The sequence below is a fragment of the Bos mutus genome, chromosome 27 (assembly GCF_027580195.1).
Source record: "Bos mutus isolate GX-2022 chromosome 27, NWIPB_WYAK_1.1, whole genome shotgun sequence".
Lineage (NCBI taxonomy): Eukaryota > Metazoa > Chordata > Mammalia > Artiodactyla > Bovidae > Bos > Bos mutus.
Genome location: NC_091643.1, coordinates 1,877,144 through 1,901,857, shown reverse-complemented (window position 1 = coordinate 1,901,857; position 24,714 = coordinate 1,877,144). Strand labels below are relative to the sequence as shown.

At 40.8% G+C, this 24,714-nt stretch overlaps 1 protein-coding gene across 1 annotated transcript in view; it reads left to right on the top strand.

Annotated features, from left to right (window-relative positions):
- The window catches only part of ZNF385D (zinc finger protein 385D), a 1,015,555-nt gene that overhangs the window by 215,568 nt on the left and 775,273 nt on the right, over nt 1–24,714 (top strand). The window contains exon 2 of the mRNA XM_070364115.1: nt 23,031–23,249. Within this exon, the coding sequence (XP_070220216.1) occupies nt 23,031–23,249 (219 nt within the window). The remainder of the gene's footprint in view (nt 1–23,030; nt 23,250–24,714) is intronic.

Below are 24,714 nucleotides of genomic sequence, written 5' to 3'. Positions count from 1 at the left end.
CACCAATCACCATTCCTGAACGTATTGCCAACACCACAATACTAACATCTCCCTTTCCGGTGGGACAGAGATCTTTTCTCCAAAAGATGGATCTCAGTGGTTTGCATCATATTTATATATATGTGAATTGTTTTGAGAAAAAGATTGCTGATATGCAAGCTTTTTGCACACAGAATTGTCTAGTTTGCACTAAAAGCTTACAATAAAAGTTGTTTAACTGATAAGCATCATTGAGTTAGAAATGATTATGACACTGAGAATACTCTATCTAAACATTTGTCGACGGTGCCATTTCATTTGGCTTAAATGCTCTCTTAGTATTCTCTTTTTCTCCTAAATCATCATTGATCTATACATTATTCCTCCAAATTAATGATTTTAAAGCTTCTACAGCTTTTCCATTTTCATTCCTGGCTCTTTGGATCAGAAAAAAAGTAAATCTCATCTGGTAAATTATAGATATAATGAGCTGAAGTTGCCAGCAAATAATATTCAGTATACAGCACATCACCTATTTTTAAAATTTAAAAATTTTTAAAAACATTTTTGATTTAAACATACCTCAAAAATTAGAGCAAAACTGGGTAAAACTTTCTTTCTAAGTAGCCACATAGCAGTTCCATAAATGTTAAAATTGAAGATATATAGAATGTATAGAATCACAAATCTATAAAATCTTGGAGTGTGAAGGTGCTTCATGGCCATATGGTATATTTTCACATTTTTTTTATAACTCAATGAATTTATTCAAAATGAACTTAGTAATCTGGTCAATACTTCAGGAAGCAGAAGAAAACATATCAAAGCAACTTTTTTTTTTTTCTTTTCAATCATCTGCTTGATGCATACCTTTCTTTTTTTAATTTAATTTAATTTTTTTTAATTTAATTTTTTAACTTTACAATGTTGTATTGGTTTTGCCAATATATCAACATGCATCCGCCACAGGTATACACATGTTCTCCATCCTGAACCCTCCTCTCTCCTCCCTCCCTGTCCATCCCTCTGGGTCATCCCAGTGCACCAGCCCCAAGCATTCATTTTTGATTTTGGGGCTTTCAAACTTTGCTTGAGAAGTTTAATTCTGAGAGTTTAATTCTGAGATGTGTTAATAAAATGCAACAGTCTTATCAATTAATATACATGTTGCTGAAGATTTGAGATCTGGCATCATTTAAAGGAAAATTACATGATGGTGTGATCACTCACCTAGACCCAGACATCTTGGAATGCAAAGTCAAGTGGGCCTTAGGAAGCATCACTACAAACAAAGCTAATGGAGCTGATGGAATTCCAGTTGAGCTATTTCAAATCCTGAAAGATGATGCTGTGAAAGTGCTGCACTCAATATGTCAGTAAACCTGGAAAACTCAGCAGTGGCCACAGGACTGGAAAAGGTCAGTTTTCATTCCAATCCCAAAGAAAGGCAATGCCAAGGAGTGTTCAAACTACTGCAGAATTACACTCATCTCACATGCTAGCAAAGTAATGCTCAAAATTCTCCAAGTCAGGCTTCACCAGTACATGAACCGTGAACTTTCAGATGTTCAAGCTGGATTTAGAAAAGCCAGAAGAACCAGACATCAAATTGCCAACATCTGCTGGATCATCAAAAAAGCAAGAGAATTCCAGAAAAACATCTACTTTTGCTTTATTGACTACTCCAAAGCCTTTGATTGTGTGGATCACAACAAACTGTGGAAAATTCTTCAAGAGATGGGAATACCAGACCACCTGATCTACCTCCTGAGAAATCTATATGCAGGTCAAGAAGGAACAGTTAGAACTGGACATGGAACAACAGACTGGTTCCAAATCAGGAAAGGAGTATGTCAAGGCTGTATATTGTCACCCTGCTTATTTAACTTATATGCAGAGTACATCATGAGAAATGCTGGACTGGAAGAAGCACAATCTGGAATCAAGATTGCCAGGAGAAATATCAATAACCTCAGATATGCAGATGACACCACACTTATGGCAGAAAGTGAAGAAGAACTAAGTCTCTTGATGAAAGTAAAAGAGGAGAGTGAAAAAGTTGACTTGTTCCAAGTCAAAATTCAGAAAACTAAGGTCATGGCATCAAGTCCCATCACTTCATGGGAAATAGATGGGGGAACAGTGGAAACAGTGACAGACTTTATTTTGGGGGGCTCCAAAATCACTGCAGATGGTGACTGCAGCCATAAAATTAAGATGCTTGCTCCTTGGAAGAAAAGCTATGACCAACCTAGGCAGGATATTAAAAAGCAGAGACATTACTTTGCCAACAAAGGTCCGTCTAGTCAAGGCTATGGTTTTTCCAGTAGTCATGTGTGGATGTGAGAGTTGAACTATAAAGAAAGCTCAGTGCCAAAGAATTGATGCTTTTGAACTGTGGTGTTGGAGCAGACTCTTGAGAGTCCCTTGGACTGCAAGGAGACCCAACCAGTCCATCCTAAAGTAGATTAGTCCTGAGTATTCATTGGAAGGACTGATGCTGAAGCTGAAGTTCCAATACTTTGGCCACCTGATGTGAAGAGCTGCTCATTGGAAAAGACCCTGATGCCGGGAAAGATTGAAGGCTGGAGGAGAAGGGGATGACAGAGGTTGAGATGGTTGGATGGCATCACTGTCTCGATGGACATGAGTTTGAGTAAGCTTCAGGAGTTGGTGATGGACAGGGAGGCCTGGCATGCTGTGATCCATGGGGTCACAAAGAGTTGGACATGACTGAGTGACTGAACTGAATTGAAGCCAGAAAATGTCTTTAAAAATGGTTTACCAAGCCTTAAAATCCAAACAAATACTAGATTTTAAAAATTATTTTGAGAACAAAGCACTATATTGCATCCTCAGCAGTGGTAGGGTGCACAGCACAGCGAGAAGAGTAGCCCCACCCCCAACCAGAGCAAAGCTTCTTTGCAGCAACAGAGACACAGCACCACCAGTAAGCAGTTAGCTAATTTAAAAAGCCAACCAAGGAGCTTCCTTTTTAAATGGTTAAATACAATATGTCGCCTACATTTTTCATGAGGTAAAGCCATGCATTACTGTTCTTTCACTGATAGAAATAGAAGCTAAATACCACCTTCTATTTAATGACACTATTTTATCTATTTTAAGATTGTAATTAAAGTTCTTCTTAGTCTTCTTTTTGCATCTAAGAAACCAAATCTTCTAATTTAAATGTATAATCTTCTGTCTACTGTTTAATGATCTGTTACATTTCTTCTTAGACCAGTATTCATGTCTTTTATGGATCTACTTAGAGTTTGAGTGTGAATATAATGCGTTTGAGAAGCATGAGTATAAGGAAATTGTCACTAAACTCTCTAACATATTAAAAAATCTCTATTAAATAGTCATTTTCTGTCTCAAATTTATCATCCTTTATTACCTTTTTGTTTATAATAATTGTTATAATTCAACAATGTCATTTTCAATTTTGATTATTTTACAGGGTCTAGAATTAGTCTGATTTGAGTCTGAAAACTGAATTAACCATCCTCAAGCTTATCATTCAGATGAATAAAAATATATTAAATGGTACTGTAGTGAAACGTGGCTACTGCAGTTTATTGTGTTTTTTTTTAAACAGGTTCCTACTTTTTTCTAAGTCAGATCTGATCTATTGATCAGTGTATCTAGTATATAAAATGAGTCTTTGTCTTATATGGGAAATTTAAACAGTTGTCAGAGTGCTGCAGCGTGTAAAACCAAATCCAGGGTCAGAAGTAAAGGGTGCGTAAGTGTTCATCAGGGGTGTTCATCCCATGAGAATTACTTCATGGGAGAAATAATTTTTTTTTCTATCTGTTTTACCCTAATATGCTTTATCTGTTTGAGGTTAGTATATTTGGAAAAAAAAAAAAAACCTTAAACCATTTTTGAAAAGCTTAGGTGATAAACTGTCATGGAAATGTTCTTTGATGAACAAATACATTTCCTTGGAAATTTGGGTCAGTCCTCAGTTTTACTGTTAATACCAAAGAGTTCACTGGCTTATTAGGTTTTTTATTGCTGCATGACAGTATACATTATCACAGGAAAGTTAATGGGTAAAAACAACACAAATGTATTATCTCACAGCTTCTAAATATCGAGAGTCCAGACACTGCTGATCTGGGTGGTCTGGATCGTCTGCCAGCTTGCAGCTGATAAGCGCAAAGTGAAAAGTTAAAGTGTCATTTGAGTAGACAGTTAGAGTGCAGTGACTCAGAGTCAGATTACTCACTAACATACCAGTTACTTTGCGTGGGTTAGAAGTTCTGGAGCAAAATGGCTCTAAACAAAACACGTCCTCTGAGAGCATAGGGCAATAAGCGCATGAAATACTGGTTAAGAAACCTGATGAAGGGAAGCTGAGGTGGAACTTTCAATTTCTTTCAGGCTTCTAGAAGTTGGTACCAAGGTGTCTGCCTGTGGTCACATCTAAGACTTGGCTGGAGAAGGAACCCCTTTCTTACTCTCATGGCATTGGTGACATTCAGCTGCTCATGATGGTCTCAGTTTTTTCTTGGCTGTTGGCCAGAGACTACCCTAACCGCCCTGTCCCGTGGTCTCTCCATAGGGAAGCTCAGAATGGGGCAGCTTGCTCTTTCAAAGCTAGCGAGGGTGTGTCTCCTCACAAAAGGCATTAGAGTCATTGTGGTGGTTGTTCAGTCGCTGTCGTGTCTGTTTCTTTGTCACCCCATGGCCTGCAGCACACCAGGCCTCCCCGTCCATCACCAGCTCCGGGAGTTTACTCAGACTCATGTCCATCAATTCGGTGATGCCATCCATCTATTTATCCTCTGCCGTCGTCTTCTCCTCCTGCCTTCAATCTTTCCCAGCATCAGGGTCTTTTCCAGTGACTTGGATCTTTGCATCAGGTGGCCAAAGTATTGGAACTTCAGCTTCAGCATCAGTCCTTCCAATGAATATTCAGAGTTGATTTCCTTTAGGATGGACTGGTTGGACTCCTTGCAGTCCAAAGGACTCTCAAGTGTCTTTTCCAGCATTAAAATTCAAAAGCATTAATTCTTCGGTGCTCAGCCTTCTTGTAAAAATTCTTTTAATTGGAGAACAATTGTTTTACAATATTGTGTTGGCTTTTGTCTTCTTTGTGGTCCAGTCTCACATCTGTACATGTCTTACGTAACACACGTAAGATGTGACATACATGTACAGACTTAACAGCATCATACCCCTGTAAACATGTCCATCTTTCCGATATTCTATTTGTGGAAGCAAGTTACAGGTTCTCCAGGGGAGCCAGCTCTGCAAAAATCTGACGACCATGAAGTGGAAATACTAGGGACCGTCATACAGTGTGCCGGCCACAGCTGGAATGAATACATTTTTCGGGAACTTTCTCTTGATATGGCAAAATATTCTCAAGCAACCTGGAGGCACTCTGTATCATCAATAGTGCCTACTCCACGGCTCTACGACTGAAAGGGGGGAAATGTGAAGGCAAACACAGAACTTAGAGTGATCATGGTTTCTTAAGAATGCTTATGTAGACATCTAGATACAGGGAATATCAGGAGTAAACGTATATATTAGAGAAAGACTCAGTTCAGTTCAGTTCAGTCACTCAGTCGTGTCCGACTCTTTGCGACCCCATGAATCTCAGCACGCCAGGCCTCCCTGTCCAGCACCAACTCCCGGAGTTCACCCAGACTCACGTCCATCGAGTCAGTGATGCCATCAGCCATCTCATCCTCTGTCGTCCCCTTCTCCTCCTGCCCCCAATCCCTCCCAGCATCAGAGTCTTTTCCAATGAGTCAGCTCTTCGCATGCGGTGGCCAAAGTACTGGAGTTTCAGCTTTAGCATCATTCCTTCCAAAGAAATCCCAGGGCTGATCTCCTTCAGAATAGACTGGTTGGATCTCCTTACAGTCCAAGGGACTCTCAAGAGTCTTCTCCAACACCACAGTTCAAAAGCATCAATTCTTCGGTGCTCAGCCTTCTTCACAGTCCAACTCTCACATCCATACATGACCACAGGAAAAACCATAGCCTTGACTAGATGGACCTTTGTTGGCAAAGTAATGTCTCTGCTTTTCAATATGCTATCTAGGTTGGTCATAACTTTCCTTCCAAGGAGTAAGTGTCTTTTAATTTCATGGCTGCAGTTACCATCTGCAGTGATTTTGGAGCCCAGAAAAATAAAGTCTGACACTGTTTCCACTGTTTCCCCAACTATTTCCCATGAAGTGATGGGAACGGATGCCATGATCTTCGTTTTCTGAATGTTGAGCTTTAAGCCAACTTTTTCACTCTCCACTTTCACTTTCATCAAGAGGCTTTTGTGTTCCTCTTCACTTTCTGCCATAAGGGTGGTGTCATCTGCATATCTGAGGTTATTGATATTTCTCCCGGCAATCTTGATTCCAGCTTGTGTTTCATCCAGTCCAGCGTTTCTCATGATGTACTCTGCATAGAAGTTAAATAAGCAGGGTGACGATATACAGCCTTGACGTACTCCTTTTCCTATTTGGAACCAGTCTGTTGTTCCATGTCCAGTTCTAACTGTTGCTTCCTGACCTGCATACAAATTTCTCAAGAGGCAGATCAGGTGGTCTGGTATGCTCATCTCTTTCAGAATTTTCCACAGTTTATTGTGATCCACACAGTCAAAGGCTTTGGCATAGTCAATAAAGCAGAAATAGATGTTTTTCTGGAACTCTCTTGCTTTTTCCATGATCCAGCGGATGTTGGCAATTTGATCTCTGATTCCTCCGCCTTTTCTAAAACCAGCTTGAACATTAGGAAGTTCACGGTTCACATATTGCTGAGGCCTGGCTTGGAGAATTTTGAGCATTACTTTACTAGCATGTGAGATGAGTGCAACCGTGCAGTAGTTTGAGCATTCTTTGGCATTGCCTTTCTTTGGGATTGGAATGAAAACTGATCTTTTCCAGTCTTATGGCCACTGCTGAGTTTTCCAAATTTGCTGGCATATTGAGTGTAGCACTTTCACAGCATCATCTTTCAGGATTTGAAATAGCTCAACTGGAATTCCATCACCTCCACTAGCTTTGTTCATAATGATGCTTTCTAAGGCCCACTTGACTTCACATTCCAGGATGTCTGGCTCTAGGTCAGTGATCACACCATCGTGATTATCTGGGTTGGGAAGCTCTTTTTTGTACAGTTCTTCTGTGTATTCTTGCCATCTCTTCTTAATATTGTCTGCTTCTGTTAGGTCCATACCATTTCTGTCCTTTATCGAGCCCATCTTTGCATGAAATATTCCCTTGGTATCTCTAATTTTCTTGAAGTGATCTCTAGTCTTTCCCATTCTGTTGTTTTCCTCTATTTCTTTGCATTGATCGCTGAGGAAGGCTTTCTTATCTCTCCTTGCTATTCTTTGGAACTCTGCATGCAAATGGGTATATATTTCCTTTTCTCCTTTGCCTTTCAATTCTCTTCTTTTCACAGCTATTTGTAAGGCCTCCCCAGACAGCCATTTGGCTTTTTTGCATTTCTTTTTTGTGGGGATGATCTTGATTACTGCCTCCTGTACAATGTCACAAACCTCCATCTGTAGTTCTTCAGGCACTCTGTCCATCAAATCTAATCCCTTGAATCTATTTGTCACTTCCACTGTATAATTTTAAGAGATTTGATTTAGGTCATACCTGAATTGTCTAGTGGTTTTCCCTACTTTCTTCAACTTAAGTCTGAATTTGGCAATAAGGAGTTCATGATCTGAGCCACAGTCAGCTCCTGGTCTTGTTTTTGCTGACTGTATAGAGCTTCTCCATCTTTGGATGTAAAGAATTGAATCAATCTGATTTTGGTGTTGACCATCTGGTCATGTCCATGTATAGAGTCTTCTCTTGTGTTTTTGGAAGAGGGTGTTTGTTATGACCAGTGCATTTTCTTGGCAAAACTCTATTAGTCTTTGCCCTGCTTCATTCCGTATTCCAAGGCCAAATTTGCCTGTTACTCCCGGTGTTTCTTGACTTCCTACTTTTGCATTCCAGTCCCATATAATGAAAAGGGCATCTTTTTTGGGTGTTAGTTCTAAAAGATCTTGTAGGTCTTCATAGAACCGTTCAACTTCAACTTCTTCAGCATTACTGGTTGGGGCATAGACTTGGATTACTGTGATATTGAATGGTTTGCCTTGGAAACGAACAGAGATCATTCTGTCGTTTTTGAGATTGCATCCAAGTACTGCATTTCAGACTCTTTTGTTGACCATGATGGCTACTCCATTTGTTCTGAGGGATTCCTGACCGCAGTAGTAGATATAATGGTCATCTGAGTTAATTTCACCCATTCCAGTCCATTTTAGTTCGCTGATTCCTAGAATGTCTACATTCACTCTTGCCATCTCTTGTTTGACCACTTCCAATTTGCCTTGATTCATGGACCTAACATTCCAGGTTCCTATGCAATATTGCTCTTTACAGCATTGGACCTTGTTTCTATCCCCAGTCACATCCACAACTGGGTATTCTTTTTGCTTTGGCTCCATCCCTTCATTCTTTCTGGAGTTATTTCTCCACTGATCTCCAATAGCATATTGGGCACCTACTGACCTGGGGAGTTTCTCTTTCCGTATCCTATCATTTTGCCTTTTCATACAGTTCATGGGGTTCTCAAGGCAAGAATACTGAAGTGGTTTGCCATTCCCTTCTCCAGTGGACCACATTCTGTCAGACCTCTCCACCATGACCCGCCTGTCTTGGGTGGCCCCACGGGCATGGCTTAGTTTCATTGAGTTAGACAAGGCTGTGTCCTACTGCGATTAGATAGACTAGTTTTCTGTGAGTATGGTTTCAGTGTGTCTGCCCTATGATGCACTCTTGCAACACCTACCGTCTTACTTGGGCTTCTCTTACCTTGGGTGTGGGATATCTCTTCACGACTAGGCAGGGACAAAAACCGAAATCACTAAAATAAAAAAATCTCTTTTGAGAAGTCAGAGTTCATGGGGAAAATAGAGGAAATCTTGGGACTGTAAGCACCAAGGTTGAGAGAGAATGCAACAGTGCTCCTTGAAATAAGGAGACAGCTTAGTCCTCCAGTGCTCAATTGGCAATCCCAGATCTTAATCATGATCAACATCACAGTTTTGCTCTTCCTTGGCATGTAATCAATTACTGAAAGTCATCCCATAAGCCCACACTGTCTCCCCTCCTCAGACTCCATGGAGAACTAGGGTATTTGCCTACGGGATCTCCTAACATTTAAGTGCCTGCAAGAGTGCCTGACACAGAGGAGATGCTTTTAAACTATGTCTTTCCAATCGCTTTTCAGTGATTCTCAGGCTTCCCAGCTCCTTCTTTGACCTAACTTTTCACCAAAACAATAAAGCCAAAACAATCTCTAATTTAGGTCTTCAGAATTTTTCTGGGGCAAGACACTTTTAGGTTTTATATAAACTCTTTTAGTTGCAAAGTAGGGTACAGATGAAACCACAGAGAATTTTGGCACATCCTCCAGAGAATGGGGCTAATATTTACAGTAGCTTTGTAAAAAATATGGCCTGAGAACTCAGGAGCTCGTGATTCATTCTCAAGCTCCCCGCTAGGAGAGCAGGGACATTGATGGCATAAATTCCAGGGGGCCGTGTTTTGTCAAGGAGGCCCTGAGGACATGACTGATTCAAGGAGAGATTCCCCAAAAGGAAAACAGATCAGAACACAGAAAACTATTTGCAGCTTGTTTGTAACGATAATAATAAAAATGCATTTTTTCCATAGGACTTTGAAACTTTGAGGGATAACAATAATTACACTGAAATGTAAGATATATATGACCTACTATTGAATACATGTTCTAATTGAAGAATGACTTTAAAAAAAGAATTGCCTTTGTTTTTTGTTTTTTTTTTTAAGGTTTAGGTTATGAGCTGTTTTGTATCAGAGATATATTAGTCATGATTTTTTTTATGATGAGTCTCTTAAAGAGTAAGGTAAAATTTTTTTTATCTTAGGTTTGAAAGTAGAAATTATGATGCTGAATTTACAGAATTAAAAGTGTGCTGCTTAGATAAGGGAAAGGAATACAATTAAAAGTTTCATTCTGCATTTATTCCTGCCACTCCTGATTTAATTTTGTGTGTGAATCTTTGACTATTTAGGAAGAGTTTTGTCATCTTTTGAAAACCATAATCTTACTGAGACCAACAAAATTAGTTTGATACCATAATGTAATAAAAACTAGTTGAAATACCCCATTTATCTTGATTTGTCTCATGTCTTCTATTATTTTCCTATTAGAAAAGTAAGATGGGCTTCCCTGGTGGCTCAGATGGTAAAGATTCTGCCTGAAATGCAGGAGACCCAGGTTTGATTCTGGGTCCAGAAGATCCCCTGGAGGAGGAAATGGCAACCCACTCCAGCATTCTTGCCTGGAGAATCCCATGGACAGAGGAGCCTTGGTGGGCTACAGTCCATGGGGTCGCAAAGAGTTGAACACGACTGAGCGACTAACACTGCTACTACTATAAAAGTAAGATACTACTAATTTACATGGCCTCAGCTTTAAAGTTTCAAAGTGATATTTATATTTAACTCAGTTCAGTTCAGTTCAGTCCCTCAGTCGTGTCCGACTCTTTGCGACCCCATGAATCGCAGCACGCCAGGCCTCCCTGTCCAGCTCCAACTCCCAGAGTTCACTCAAACTCATGTCCATCAAGTCGGTGATGCCATCCAGCCATCTCATCTTCTGTCATCCCCTTCTCCCCTTGCCTCCAATCCCTTCCAGCATCAGAGTCTTTTCCAATGAGTCAACTCTTCTCATGAGGTGGCCAGAGTCTTGGAGTTTCAGCTTTAGCATCATTCCTTCCAAAGAAATCCCAGGGCTGATCTCCTTCAGAATGGACTGGTTGGATCTCCTTGCAGTCCAAGGGACTCTCAAGAGTCTTCTCCAACACCACAGTTCAAAAGCATCAATTCTTCAGCGCTCAGCCTTCTTCACAGTCCAACTCTCACATCCATACATGACCACTGGAAAAACCATAGCCTTGACTAGATGGACCTCTGTTGGCAAAGTATTGTCTCTGCTTTTCAATATGCTATCTAGGTTGGTCATAACTTTCCTTCCAAGGAGTAAGCGTCTTTTAATTTCATGGCTGCAATCACCATCTGCTGTGATTTTGGAGCCCAGAAAAATGAAGTCTGACGCTGTTTCCACTGTTTCCCCATCTATTTCCCATGAAGTGGTGGGACCAGATGCCATGATCTTCGTTTTCTGAATGTTGAGCTTTAAGCCAACTTTTTCACTCTCTTCTTTCACCTTTATCAAGAGGCTTTTTAGTTCCTCTTCACTTTCTGCCATAAGGGTGGTGTCATCTGCATATCTGAGGTTATTGATATTTCTCCCAGCAATCTTGATTCCAGCTTGTGTTTCTTCCAGTCCAGCGTTTCTCATGATGTACTCTGCATAGAAGTTAAATAAGCAGGGTGACAATATACAGCCTTGACGTACTTCTTTTCCTATTTGGAACCAGTCTGTTGTTCCATGTCCAGTTCTAACTGTTGCTTCCGGACCTGCATACAAATTTCTCAAGAGGCAGATCAGGTGGTCTGGTATGCCCATCTCTTTCAGAATTTTCCACAGTTTATTGTGATCCACACAGTCAAAGGCTTTGGCACAGTCAATAGCGCAGAAATAGATGCTTTTCTGGAATTCTCTTGCTTTTTGATGATCTAGCGGATGCTGGCAATTTGATCTCTGGTTCCTCTGCCTTTTCTAAAACCAGCTTGAACATCTGGAAATTCATGATTCATGTATTGCTAAAGCCTGGCTTGGAGAATTTTGAGCATTACTTTACTAGGCTGTGAGATGAGTGCAATTGTGCAGTAGTTTGAGCATTCTTTGGCATTGCCTTTCTTTGGGATTGGAATGAAAACTGACCTTTTCCAGTCCTGTGGCCACTGCTGAGTTTTCCAAATTTGCTGGCATATTGAGTGTAGCACTTTCATAGCATCATCTTTCAGTATTTGAAATAGTTCAACTGGAATGAAGTCCATATAATAAACAATTGCTGCTTATCAATAATAAAAAAAATGATAATATGGGGCTTCCCTGATGTCTCAGTTGGTAAAGAATCTGCCTGCTATGCCAGAGACCCAGGTTTGATTCCTGGGTCAGGAAGATCCACTGGAGAAGAGATAGGCTACTCACCCCAGTTTTTTCGGGCTTTCTTTGTGGCTCAGCTGATAAAGAATCCGTCTGCAATGCGGGAGACCTGGGTTCCATCCCTGAGTTGGGAAAATCCCCTGGAGATGGGAAAGGCTACCCACTCTAGTATTCTGGCCTGGAGAATTCCATGGACTCTATAGTCCATGGGGTCACAAAGAGTTGGACACGACTGAGCGACTTTCACATGATGATGAATTTCGTTTGTCAGCTTTTTGCTTTTCTGTGACTTTACTTCAATTTATTTTAATTGTCTTACTTTTGTAGCTATTAATGAAGAATTCATTAGATATACCATATATACGTGCCACTAAAGCTGAACATTGTCTATAAACATGTTATATGTGTATAGCATATATATATATATAATGTTCTGCAGACATAGAGAACAGACTTGTAGACACGGAGGGGAGGGGAGGAGGGAGAGGGTGCGATGTGTGGAGAGAGTCACATGGACATTTACAATCTGACATGTAAAATAGATGGCCGGTGGGAATTTGCTGTATGACTCAGGGAACTGAAACAGGGGCTCTGGGACAATCTAGAAGGGTGGGATGGGGAGGAGGTGGGAAGGAGTTTCGGGAGGGAGGAGACATGGCTGTACCTGTGGCTGATTCTTGTTGATGTTTGACAGAAAGCAACAAAATTCTGTAAAGCAATTATCCTTCAATTAAAAAATAAACAGATATATATATATATATATATATATATAAAGATATGTATGTATCACATATTTGCAAAATTACAATGAAAGCTGCTCAGTTGTGTGACTCTTGGCGACCCCGTGGACTGCAGCCCGCCAGGCTCCTCTGTCCTTGGGATTCTCCAGGTAAGAACACTGGAGTGGGTGGCCAGTCCCTCCTCTAGGGCATTTTCTGGATCCAAGGATCGAACCTGGGTCTCCTGCATTGCCAGGAGGATTCTTTACTGTCTGAGCCAGCAGGGAAGCCCCCAAATTAAAATAATGCTGTTTTTATGCCTAGTGTTACGGGAATCTCCTAACACTGTCATTTTAATTTTAAATTCACACTGCACTCTAGTGGGGAGTGAGATCAAAGCCAAGTTTTTCTTATGTTGGTGCTTTTTAGCACTGATTATGGATTATTTATACTTTTAAAAGTGAAATGTGAAAGAGTGCTATGATCTATCATTTTCTCAAAGCTGAGATAGTATAATTTATATATTCTATATAATATATATTTAATATTTAACCCTGAGTTAAATATTTACTCCTGGGTTTGAGCAAGCTCCACAAGATGCTGAAAGACAGGAAGGCCTGGCGTGCTGCAGTCCACGGGGTCACAAAGAGTTGGACACAACTGAGCGACTAAACAACTGTATTTAACCATTATAATACAATATGATTTTTTTCTCTAAGTTGCTCTAAAGTAATAGAGGAAAATTCACTAATGAAACATTTGGATTGATTTTTCATGGTGTATTTGGCATATGTATATGTATATATATATCAGATCAGATCAGTCGCTCAGTGTATATATATGTGTGTGTATATATATACACACACATATATATGTATATATGGATGTAATTTACACCATGAAATCCTAATATAAGGAAATATGAAATAAAAGATAATCCCTCATTTTTTTTATAACTAGAAGACAAAAGAATAGCCAATTTTCTTTCATAATTTTGAAAAATGAGGGTTACATGTTAAAATATTGGCTTGTGAATTGTCTTTTTGATCCTGGTTTAATTCAGCATGTTTATCTAAGCTCTGCAGAGGAACCTTTGGCAACAACGTCTTTGAAAGCACTAGAACTGGAACCACTTTTCAAATATCTAGTAATTTTCTCATTTTTTCCTAAGTGATTTTAAACTAAATTAGTGCTCTTAAAATTCATTTTTGAGGTTGTTTCCAGAAATTTTATTCCAAGTAATTAGTATCCAATCACATAAATGTAGTACATATTTTTTCTAACTATTTCACTCCATAAATGCTTACTTGCGATATCCACAAACTTTTCCTATTTTTTAAGATCAGGTTTGAAAGATTTCTTGAAGATGATGCCCTGCAGTTGCAGCTGTGAGATCGTGCCCTCATAAACAGTGACTGGAGCTTTATTGTTTGCTCTGCTTCTTTTCTACTGAGCCAGTAAAGAAAAGTTGCATAAAACCTATGAACTCCATAATAATTTTTACTCCTCATACAAAGTACAACTTTCCTTTACTGAAATGGTCTGAATTGATGTGTCCTACCCAGACATTATTATTTTCATAATAAACTGAAAAGGCTCCTTATAGTGGGACCCTTTAAGGCGTTCAATATCAGCAGATTCTTCTCTTCAGAGAGAGATTTTTGAGAACACATTTTGTCTTGCATTTGGGCAATATTTAGACTCTTTTAGACTTTGACTTTTATTTTCTCAGTGAAACTGACTTTGAAAAAAACAGCTAAAATTTATCACTTGCCACCCTCTGAATAGATACTATTAAAACTCAAAGGAATGAACTTGGAATTTCTATTTTTTTACTAAATATTTGGCTATCATCGACCTTAGCTGGTCAACTGTATCGCCGTGAAATAGCTGTAGCTCAAATGTTTATTTTGTTTTTATTAGATGAAAAATGATTGTTAGATATGCTGTCAGATCACGATTTGTAAAGGGATTTTCTGTTTGTTTGTTTAGTATTGACTATGCCACTCCAGTACTCTTGCCTGGAAAATCCCATGGACGGAGGAGCCTGGTAGGCTGCAGTCCATGGGGTCACTGAGGGTCGGACACGACTGAGAGACTTCACTTTTCACTTTCATGCATTGGAGAAGGAAATGGCAACCCACTCCAGTGTTCTTGCCTGGAGAATCCCAGAAACGGGGGAGCCTGGTGGGCTGCCATTTATGGGGTCGCACAGAGTCGGACACGACTGATATGACTTCGCAGCAGCAGCAGCATGCCACTGTTTATGGCACAGTTTTGTGTTAAATGTGTTCTACAACTTTAAGTCCCTACCTACCTCATTAAATAATATTCTAAGGAAAGAGAAGCCATTGCAAAAACAAGAATATTTTAGTTTATTCTACTGTGCTGCTTACATTTCTATGCCTTTATAGGTCATGGTTTATTGTGCTCTGAACTGCCTGTTGGCCAATGTTTTTTATTGTCATTTGATTGTCAGTACAAATTATTGTAGGATCTTAAGGGTCCTTGCTGTTTTGACAAGCGAGAAAGTCCAAGAACAAAGGATGAAACCAATCATGGGTGAAGCAGCAGAACTTGGCTTCCTAACTTTGAAGTAAGGTATCAAAATTGTGTATAAGGAAAAATTTCCATTTGATGAAGTTAGGTTTAGTTTTTAGCCAATAGACATTCCTTTTCATTTTGTATTAATGCTTGTTGATTGTTGTGGTAGAGTTAAATACTAAACAAAAATGAAATTTATGAGACCAGTTGAATAACACTTGTGTGTGTGTGTGTGTGTGTGTGTGAGAAAGTCGCTCATCCTTCAGTTTTATTGGAACAAATCATTATTAGACACAGGGCTCAGTGGGGGTTTGTTAGATCTTTTGTTAATGGGTTGGCAGGTTAGTTATTTTGTCAGAAAACTTGATTGAGAGGAAACGGCTTGGAGCCATGGTCCGTATTAGATTTCACACTTCTCTGCACTGAATTTACCTCCAAGTCACATGCAGGGCACCTGGAGAAACCAGAGATGGTAAGCCTGTACACTTTATGCCTGTATATGGCAGCTGAGAAATAAGAGCATGTACTTTTAAGCCAGTCTGAAGCACAGAGTCAAGATGGCCAGTCCCCCGTAAGGCCGTGATCTTGCTGCTCATTCTCCCCGTCACACCGTTTACTTTTCCTGCTGCGGAGATTAATGAGCAAAGAATGAACAGCAGAGAAACTTCTGTCTTAGTTCTTTCCCAGAGTACAGGAGCTCCAAAGAAATTTCTGTTCTATTAGTCAAGAAGAGAAATAAAGAATAGTCTCAAACTAGTAGCTTTTTTTTTTTCAATTTAAATAAACTTTTTACTTTAGAGTAGCTTTAGATTAGCAGAAAAGTTATCAACTTAGTTGAGTTCCATAAACTCCACCTACATAACTTTGCTCTACTGTTAACAGATTAGTCTGGTGCCTTTGTCCCCAGTAATGGAGCAGTAATATTACTGACACTCTATTCTTTATTTGGACCTTATCAGGGGTTTTTCTTCTCTCCCCCCGGCTCCCCCAGCCCAGATAAGGAAATGGCAACCCACTCCAGTACCAGGATTCTTCTGGGTAAAGTCCCATGGACAAAGGAGCCTGGTGGGCCACAGTTCATGGGATCGTGTCCAACTGAGCAACTGACCACAGGGTGTTTCTAAACCAATGGTTTTGCTCTTTTCTAGCACCCCATCCAGAACACCACTTTTTTTTTTTTCTCTATTGTGCAGTCAATTGGTTTTGTAAAATTTTTCTTGAAATATATTTGATTCACAATGTGTTAATTTGAGGTGTACAGCAAAGTGATTCAATTATATGTACATACATATATAGATACAGGTTCTTTTCCATTAGGGCTTCCCTGGTGGCTCAGAGGTTAAAGCGTCTGCCTGCAATGCGGGAGACCAGGGTTTGATCCCTGGGTCAGGAAGATCCCCTGGAGAAGGAAATGGCAGCCCACTCCAGTCCTCTTGCCTGGAGAATCCCATGGACAGAGAAGCCTGGTAGGCTACAGTCCACGGGGTCGCAAAGAGTCAGGACACGACTGAGCGACTTCACTTGCACTTTCACTTTCTTTTCCATTATAGGTTATTACAAGACATTGAGTAGAGTTCCTTGTGCTATACAGGAGGTCCTTTTTTATTATCTAATTTATATATTGTAGTGTATACATTTTAAACTCAATTCCTAATTTAGAATTATTTTAAGTGATTTGTAAATAATGGGTAAATTGTGTATTCAATAGTTACTTTAATTATTATCTTAAGGTCAGAGATACTGCAATTGTCAGCTGATTTTTCTCTTAGACCAGAGTACACATACCTTATATTTGTCCAAAAATAATGTATTCTGATAAAATCCTTAGATCTGTCACACTTTTTTGTACCCTATGAAGCTATCTTAGATGTTCAGAACATCTTATGCATTTGAGGTACAAACCATACATTTTTAGGTACTGAGACAATTTTAGCTTTTTTGTATATGTAGGATATGTCCATCCAAATGTAAGTGCTTTTACTTGATTGATATTAAAATATGAGAATTTCATTTAGTTGAAATCAAGGAAGAAATCTCTAATGCATTAATGGTATCCCCAAATCACTGTGGATGGTGACCGCAGCCTTGAAATTAGAAGATGCTTTCCCCTTGGAAAACAAGCTATGACAAACCTAGACTGCCTATAAAAAAGCAGAGACTTCACTTTGGGTCCAGAGAGTCTTAGCTATGGTTTGACCAGTAGTCATTCATGGACGTGAGATTGGACCAAAAAGAAGGCTGAGCACCAAAGAATTGATGCTTTCAAAATGTGGTGCTGGAGAAGACTCCTGAGAGTCCCCTGGACTGCAAGGAGATCAAACTAGTCCATCCTAAAGGAAAATAACCCTGAATATTCATTGGAAGGACTGATGCTAAAGCTGAAGCTCCAATACTTTGGCTACCTGATGTGAAGATTCTACTCATTGGAAAAGACCCTGATGCTGGGAAAGATTGAAGGCAGGAAGAGAAAGGGATGACAGAGGATGAGATGGTTGCATGGCATCATCAGCTCTCTGGACCTGAGTTTGAGCAAACCCTGGGAGATGGTGATGGACAGGGAAGCCTGATATGCTACAGTTTATGGGATTGCAAAAGTTCAGACATGACTTAGCAATTGAACAACAATGTGTCCTTTAATGGATCAAACAGTTCCTTATCTCTATCATGCAAGCCCCCTTTTCTTTAATTCCCACCATAAATTTGAAAGGTCAGGAAGCTAATACAGGTACCCTCTCTTTTGGAAAGTTTGCATGCTTTATACGGCTTTTCTTTTAGGAAGGCTTACATTATTTTACTACTTGATTTTGCTAACTGAAAGAAATTTGAAGATGATTTTTGATTTTACAAAATAAAAGATGAAAAGTGAAAATAGCATTTTTTATTTGTTTTCAGCAGCTGTGATAGGTGAAACCTCCTTTACCAAGTCCAGGCTCACTCTCTTCACCACAGGACAGGCCAGTGAATCCTCGAGATGGAATGTTGAGGCAAAGAATACGGCTTTATTGGAAAGCCTGCTGACTGAGAAGATGGCAGACTAATGTCCCCAAATAACCATCTTGTCGGGGCCTGGATGCCAGATTGTTTTATGGATCAGAGATGGGGGAGGTGAGGAAGCCAAGTTAAGAAGACTAATTAATTCTTGCAAGTATTTCCTAGAACGGCAAGCCTCAGGCAGGCAGTGTTACTTTCTTTTTCTAATAGTCATTTCACAGGTGGTGTGGAATGGAATGTCTCCTGCCACATCAATAAACAAGCATGTCACAGTTATCTTTGATTCCATCCCTCCAAACACGAGTTTCTGAGCCATGCTGACACACCACACTCCCTACACAAGGAATCAAGGGTGGCACAGTCATCAGAGATTTCAGCCCGTGAGCTAGACAGAGGCACTTTAGTTTAAGGAGAAGGCAGAGCAGGCAGGGTTCTCTAAGCCAGGCCATTATGTGTGATTATACTAACAAAAGCAGCAAAAACAGGGGTTCAAGTCAAAGAAACAGACCCAGCATGAAATCAAAACTAACCCTTCCTGGTTCCATTGGTACTTCCTCAGAGCATGGTGAGTAAGAGCCTGTGATATGGAGATGAACACACTCAGAGCATGGTGAGTGAGAGCCTGTGATGTGGAGATGTGGAGATGAACTTACTCAGAGCATGGTGAGTGAGAGCCTGTGATGTGGAGATGAACTTACTCAGAGCATGGTGAATGAGAGCCTGTGATGTGGAGATGAACACACTCAGAGCATGGTGAGTGAGAGCCTGTGATGTGGAGATGAACTTCCTCAGAGAATGGTGAGTGAGAGCCTGTGATGTGGAGATGGACACACTCAGAGCATGGTGAGTGAGAGCCTGTGATGTGGAGATGAACACACTCAGAGCATGGTGAGTGAGAGCCTGTGATGTGGAGATGAACACACTCAGAGCATGGTGAGTGAGAGCCTGTGATGTGGAGATGGACACACTCAGAGCATGGTGAGTGAGAGCCTGTGATGTGGAGATGAACTTCCTCAGAGCATGATGAGTGAGAGCCTGTGATGTGGAGATGAACTTACTCAGAGCATGGTGAGTGAGAGCCTGTGATGTGGAGATGGACACACTCAGAGCATGGTGAGTGAGAGCCTGTGATGTGGAGATGAACTCACTCAGAGCATGGTGAGTGAGAGCCTGTGATGTGGAGATGGACACACTCAGAGCATGGTGAGTGAGAGCCTGTGATGTGGAGATGAACTTACTCAGAGCATGGTGAGTGAGAGCCTGTGATGTGGAGATGAACTTCCTCAGAGCATGGTGAGTGAGAGCCTGTGATGTGGAGATGAACTTCCTCAGAGCATGGTGAGTGAGAGCCTGTGATGTGGAGATGAACTTCCTCAGAGCATGGTGAGTGAGAGCCTGTGATGTGGAGATGGACACACTCAGAGCATGGTGAGTGAGAGCCTGTGATGTGGAGATGAACTTCCTCAGAGCATGGTGAGTGAGAGCCTGTGATGTGGAGATGGACACACTCAGAACATGGTGAGTGAGAGCCTGTGATGTGGAGATGAACTTCCTCAGAGCATGGTGAGTGAGAGCCTGTGATGTGGAGATGGACACACTCAGAGCATGGTGAGTGAGAGCCTGTGATGTGGAGATGAACTTCCTCAGAGCATGGTGAGTGAGAGCCTGTGATGTGGAGATGGACACACTCAGAGCATGGTGAGTGAGAGCCTGTGATGTAGAGATGAACTTCCTCAGAGCATGGTGAGTGAGAGCCTGTGATGTGGAGATGGACACACTCAGAGCATGGTGAGTGAGAGCCTGTGATGTAGAGATGAACTTCCTCAGAGCATGGTGAGTGAGAGCCTGTGATGTGGAGATGGACACACTCAGAGCATGGTGAATGAGAGCCTGTGATGTGGAGATGAACTTCCTCAGAGCATGGTGAGTGAGAGCCTGTGATGTGGAGATGAACTTCCTCAGAGCATGGTGAGTGAGAGCCTGTGATGTGGAGATGAACTTCCTCAGAGCATGGTGAGTGAGAGCCTGTGATGTGGAGATGGACACACTCAGAGCATGGTGAGTGAGAGCCTGTGATGTGGAGACGAACTTCCTCAGAGCATGGTGAGTGAGAGCCTGTGATGTGGAGATGAACACACTCAGCATGGTGAGTGAGAGCCTGTGATGTGGAGATGAACTTCCTCAGAGCATGGTGAGTGAGAGCCTGTGATGTGGAGATGGACACACTCAGAGCATGGTGAGTGAGAGCCTGTGATGTAGAGACGAACTTCCTCAGAGCATGGTGAGTGAGAGCCTGTGATGTGGAGATGGACACACTCAGAGCATGGTGAGTGAGAGCCTGTGATGTGGAGATGAACTTCCTCAGAGCATGGTGAGTGAGAGCCTGTGATGTGGAGATGAACTTCCTCAGAGCATGGTGAGTGAGAGCCTGTGATGTGGAGATGAACACACTCAGCATGGTGAGTGAGAGCCTGTGATGTGGAGATGGATCCCAGAGGTTCGGTTTTTAGGCGCATGACCCGAGGTGAATTCCTCGTGCGCTGTAAACCTCAGCCTCCTCAGTTTGAAACAGGAAAGACTACAGTTCTTCACCATTTCCTTGTCCGTTGTTACGATGTTTGTCATTTAAAATGGCATTTAACATGGTATTTGGCATGGCAAAAGCAAAGTGAAACCCTTGCCGTTTTGATCTCCAGTGGCCTCCGTCTGCGATGGTTGGAGCAGGGCTTGGGTTCCCAGCCAGAGATTGGGCTGGTTCACAGCAGTACAAGCACCAGGTCCTAGCTACTAGACCTGTGGTCAGTGACACGGGCCCTGGCCCTTCAGCTTTGCAGAAAAGAATTCCCACAGAGATGGAAAGTAGTGAAGCAAGCAAAGTATTTAGTGGGAGGAAAACAGTACAATACATGTAGATACACTCACGAGTAGGAGTTGTGCCCTGATGGCAGTTTGAATTACTTTTATGGGGTGTTTCTTCCAGGTTTTCTTCAGCCAGTCATTTTTATTTGCCTGGTTCACAGCCCAGGTTTAGTATATCTCAGGATCCTCCCTGTGTGCACATGCATCTCTTAGCCAAGAGGGATTCTACCGCAAAGGTGTCTGCGTAGGGAACATCCCTTGATATAACTCCCCTTTGGCCTGCAAGGAGTCTTTTCTGCACATGTGTGGTCAGGGAAGACTCCTGACTTTGGAAATGAGGACTATGTGGACTGGGCAGGGCCCAGCCTCCTCCTTTAATTGTCTTGCTATTCTAGTCTTGGCCTTTCTGTCCACAGGGAATGAGTCTCCAATGGCTTTACCCTGGGGGGAGGGGGTGCTCACCTACCTCCTACTTCAATTTGCATTCCATGAAAGATAAAAAGTACAGTATGAAAGCAACCTACTAAAATGGGAAGAATTGGAGATTTTGAATTGTAAGTGTCTCTGTGTGTGTGTTAGTCACTCAGTGATGTCTGACTCTTTGTGACCCCATGGACTGTAGCCCCCAGGCTCCTCTGTCCATGGGATTCTCCAGGCAGGAATACTGCAGTGGGTTGCTGTTCCCTTTTCCAGGAGACCTTCCCAACCCGGAGAGCGAACCCTGGTCTCCCACATTGCAGACAGATTTTTACCCTCTGAGCCACCAGGAAAGTGTCTAGGACAATGCTTATTTGCTACTGATTTTAGCAATATGAAGGAATCTAAGAATTATTTTATTATTTTTTATTTTTATTGATTTTTTTTATTGAAGTACAGTTGATTTACAGTGTTGTGTTAGTTTCAGGCGTACAGAAAAGTAATTCAGTTCTGTAACACACACACACACATATGTGCATATGTATATGTCCTCTTCCAGGTTCTCTTTTGTTACACATTTTTACAAAACAGTGACTTTAATTCCCTGTGCTATACAAAGGGGCCTTGTTGTTTATCTGTGTTATATACAATAGTGTGTATCTGTTCATCCAAGCTCCTAATTTATCCCTCTCATATTTCCCCTTTGGTAACCATAAGATTGTTTTCTATGTCTGTGAGTCTATTTCTATCTTGTAAATGAGTTTGTTTGTATCATTTTTTTTTTTAGATTTCACATTTAAGTTATATCATATGATTTTTGTCTTTAACTTACTTCCTTAGTATGGTAATCTCTAGGTGCATCCATGTTGCTGGAAATGACAGTATTTCATTGTATTTTATGGCTGAGTAGCATATACAATGGTACATCTATCTACACATGTGTATATATTTATTCATTCGTTGATGGATATTTTCCTTGCTTCCATGTCTTGGCAACTGTAAATAACGCTCCTACACTGTTGGTGGGAATGTAAATCGACGCAGCCATAGTGGGGAGCAGTATGAAGTTTCTTTAATGGGAATTTGCTGTGGGGCTCAGGAAACTCAAACAGGGGCTCTGTACCAACCTAGAGGGGTGGGATGCGGAGGGAGACGGGGGGAGTTCCACAAGGGAGGGGATACATGTATACCAATGGCTAATTCATGTTGAGGTTTGACAGAACACAGCAAAATTCTGTAAAGCAATTACCCTTCAATAAAAAATAAATTAATTAAAAAAATAGAGTTATCATATGATCCAGCAATCCTACTCCTGGACATATATCCAGAAAGGATGAAAACTCTAATTACAGTAAAAAATACATACACCCTAATGTTCATAGGGATCCAGGAACCTTGATTGGCCTGTTCATAGCTTCCTTTGCACCCTAGATTCCACATGTGTCCAAGATGGAGAGTGTGAGGCTGAGTTTCCACCTGACGGCTTTGAAGAGAAACCAGAGAAAGAAAAGAAACAAGCCAATTTCACTTTGTGCAGTGTGTGTAACATTCAGCTGAACTCGAATGCTCAAGCCCAAATCCACTACAATGGCAAATCACATCAAAAGAGGTTGAAGCAGCTCAGCACCGGGCTGGTGAAAAACGACACTGGTAAGTGTTTCTGAAGCTGTATTTTCAATTTTATATCATCAAGTTCTTTATGTACCTGCAGATGTGGAAATAAAAGAATAGACTAAGCTCTATTTTTAAAGCTGGGAAAACAGTAAATTAAAGTTTTATCAGCGTAGCACATTGAAAGAATTTCTCACGGCTATCTGAGGGACAAGGGGAAATTTGGTTGTCGTCTATGTGTAAATGTATTAGGATTGGGATTGGGATTGGGACCTACCAGGACACTTATGATAATTAGAAAAAAGTTGACATTAGATTTTGTTGATATTTGACTTTAATATAATTATTTGAAAATTAGCATTCTTCTACATTTTATATAAAACAATTGTTTCTGTGTTTGTTTTATGCATGTTGGGGCCTCAGTTGGTTCACAAGATTGCCATTTATTTTAAAAAAATACATACTTTTCAAGTCGAAGTTTTAACCAACAAAATGTGATCTTTTAGTATGTACAGATTCTTTAAATTTGCTGGTGAAAATTCATGGTTTGCCTAATCACTTTCTACTTTTAAAAGTGTAAGCTGAATTTAGGAGTAAGCAAATTTTAAAAATAGCACGTATGTGTTTTGGAAACAAGTGGAGGATTATTAATAAAAGCAGGGAGGGGTGAGGGAGGGGAGGGTAGAGTCCCGCAGCAGGGTTTAGGGCAGCTAAAATAACAGTGACGCCAGAGAGTTGACAATAGTGTGGTCTGGTTGGATGCTTCATTGATAAGATATGTTTTATATCAATTTTATTAACATTTAAATATGAGACTGGATTTTGATATGTTCTAATATTTGGTATTGAAGGCAAATATACTTTTGTAGTGTTGACTAAAATAATTGCACGAGGTGGCAGTTGCGAGTGAAGCTTTATTTGGGGCAATATGAGGACTGCAGCCCAAGACACAGAGATCAGTAGCTCCGAGAAACTGCTCCAGTGAGGCAGGGGAAAAGATGGTATATATGTGATTTTGGTAAAGGGGGGTATATGCGATCAAATATATACTTTTTTGTAGAAAGTTTCCGCTTGTGCCATGAAGCTTCTGCTAGTCAGGAGAAGCAGTCATCACCATGAAAGGTTTTAATGCTTTCCTAGATATAAGGAGATACAGGAACTGGGCTCATAAAATCAGCTCCTGAGAATATCTAGCTGTCTGAAGACCTGTTCTGCAAGTTTTCTAGGAGCACAGAGTGCCTGTCTCTGCGCTCCACCCTGAACTCCTTCATGGGGTGTTGGAGGTCAGCAGCTGCAGCCGCACAGATTCCATCCTTGTAGAAGTAGATGGCAGGCACCCATGGTAAATGCCAATTTGTGGTTGACAGGAGTTTGCTTCAAGGCTACCAAAATGAGAAAAAAAAAAAAAAACCCACAAAACAGTGTATTTTTTAAATGGAAAGTATTTCTACCTTCCTTTGTATTTTTAGTATGGCTGAGCTGGAATATTCTAATAGAAAGGACT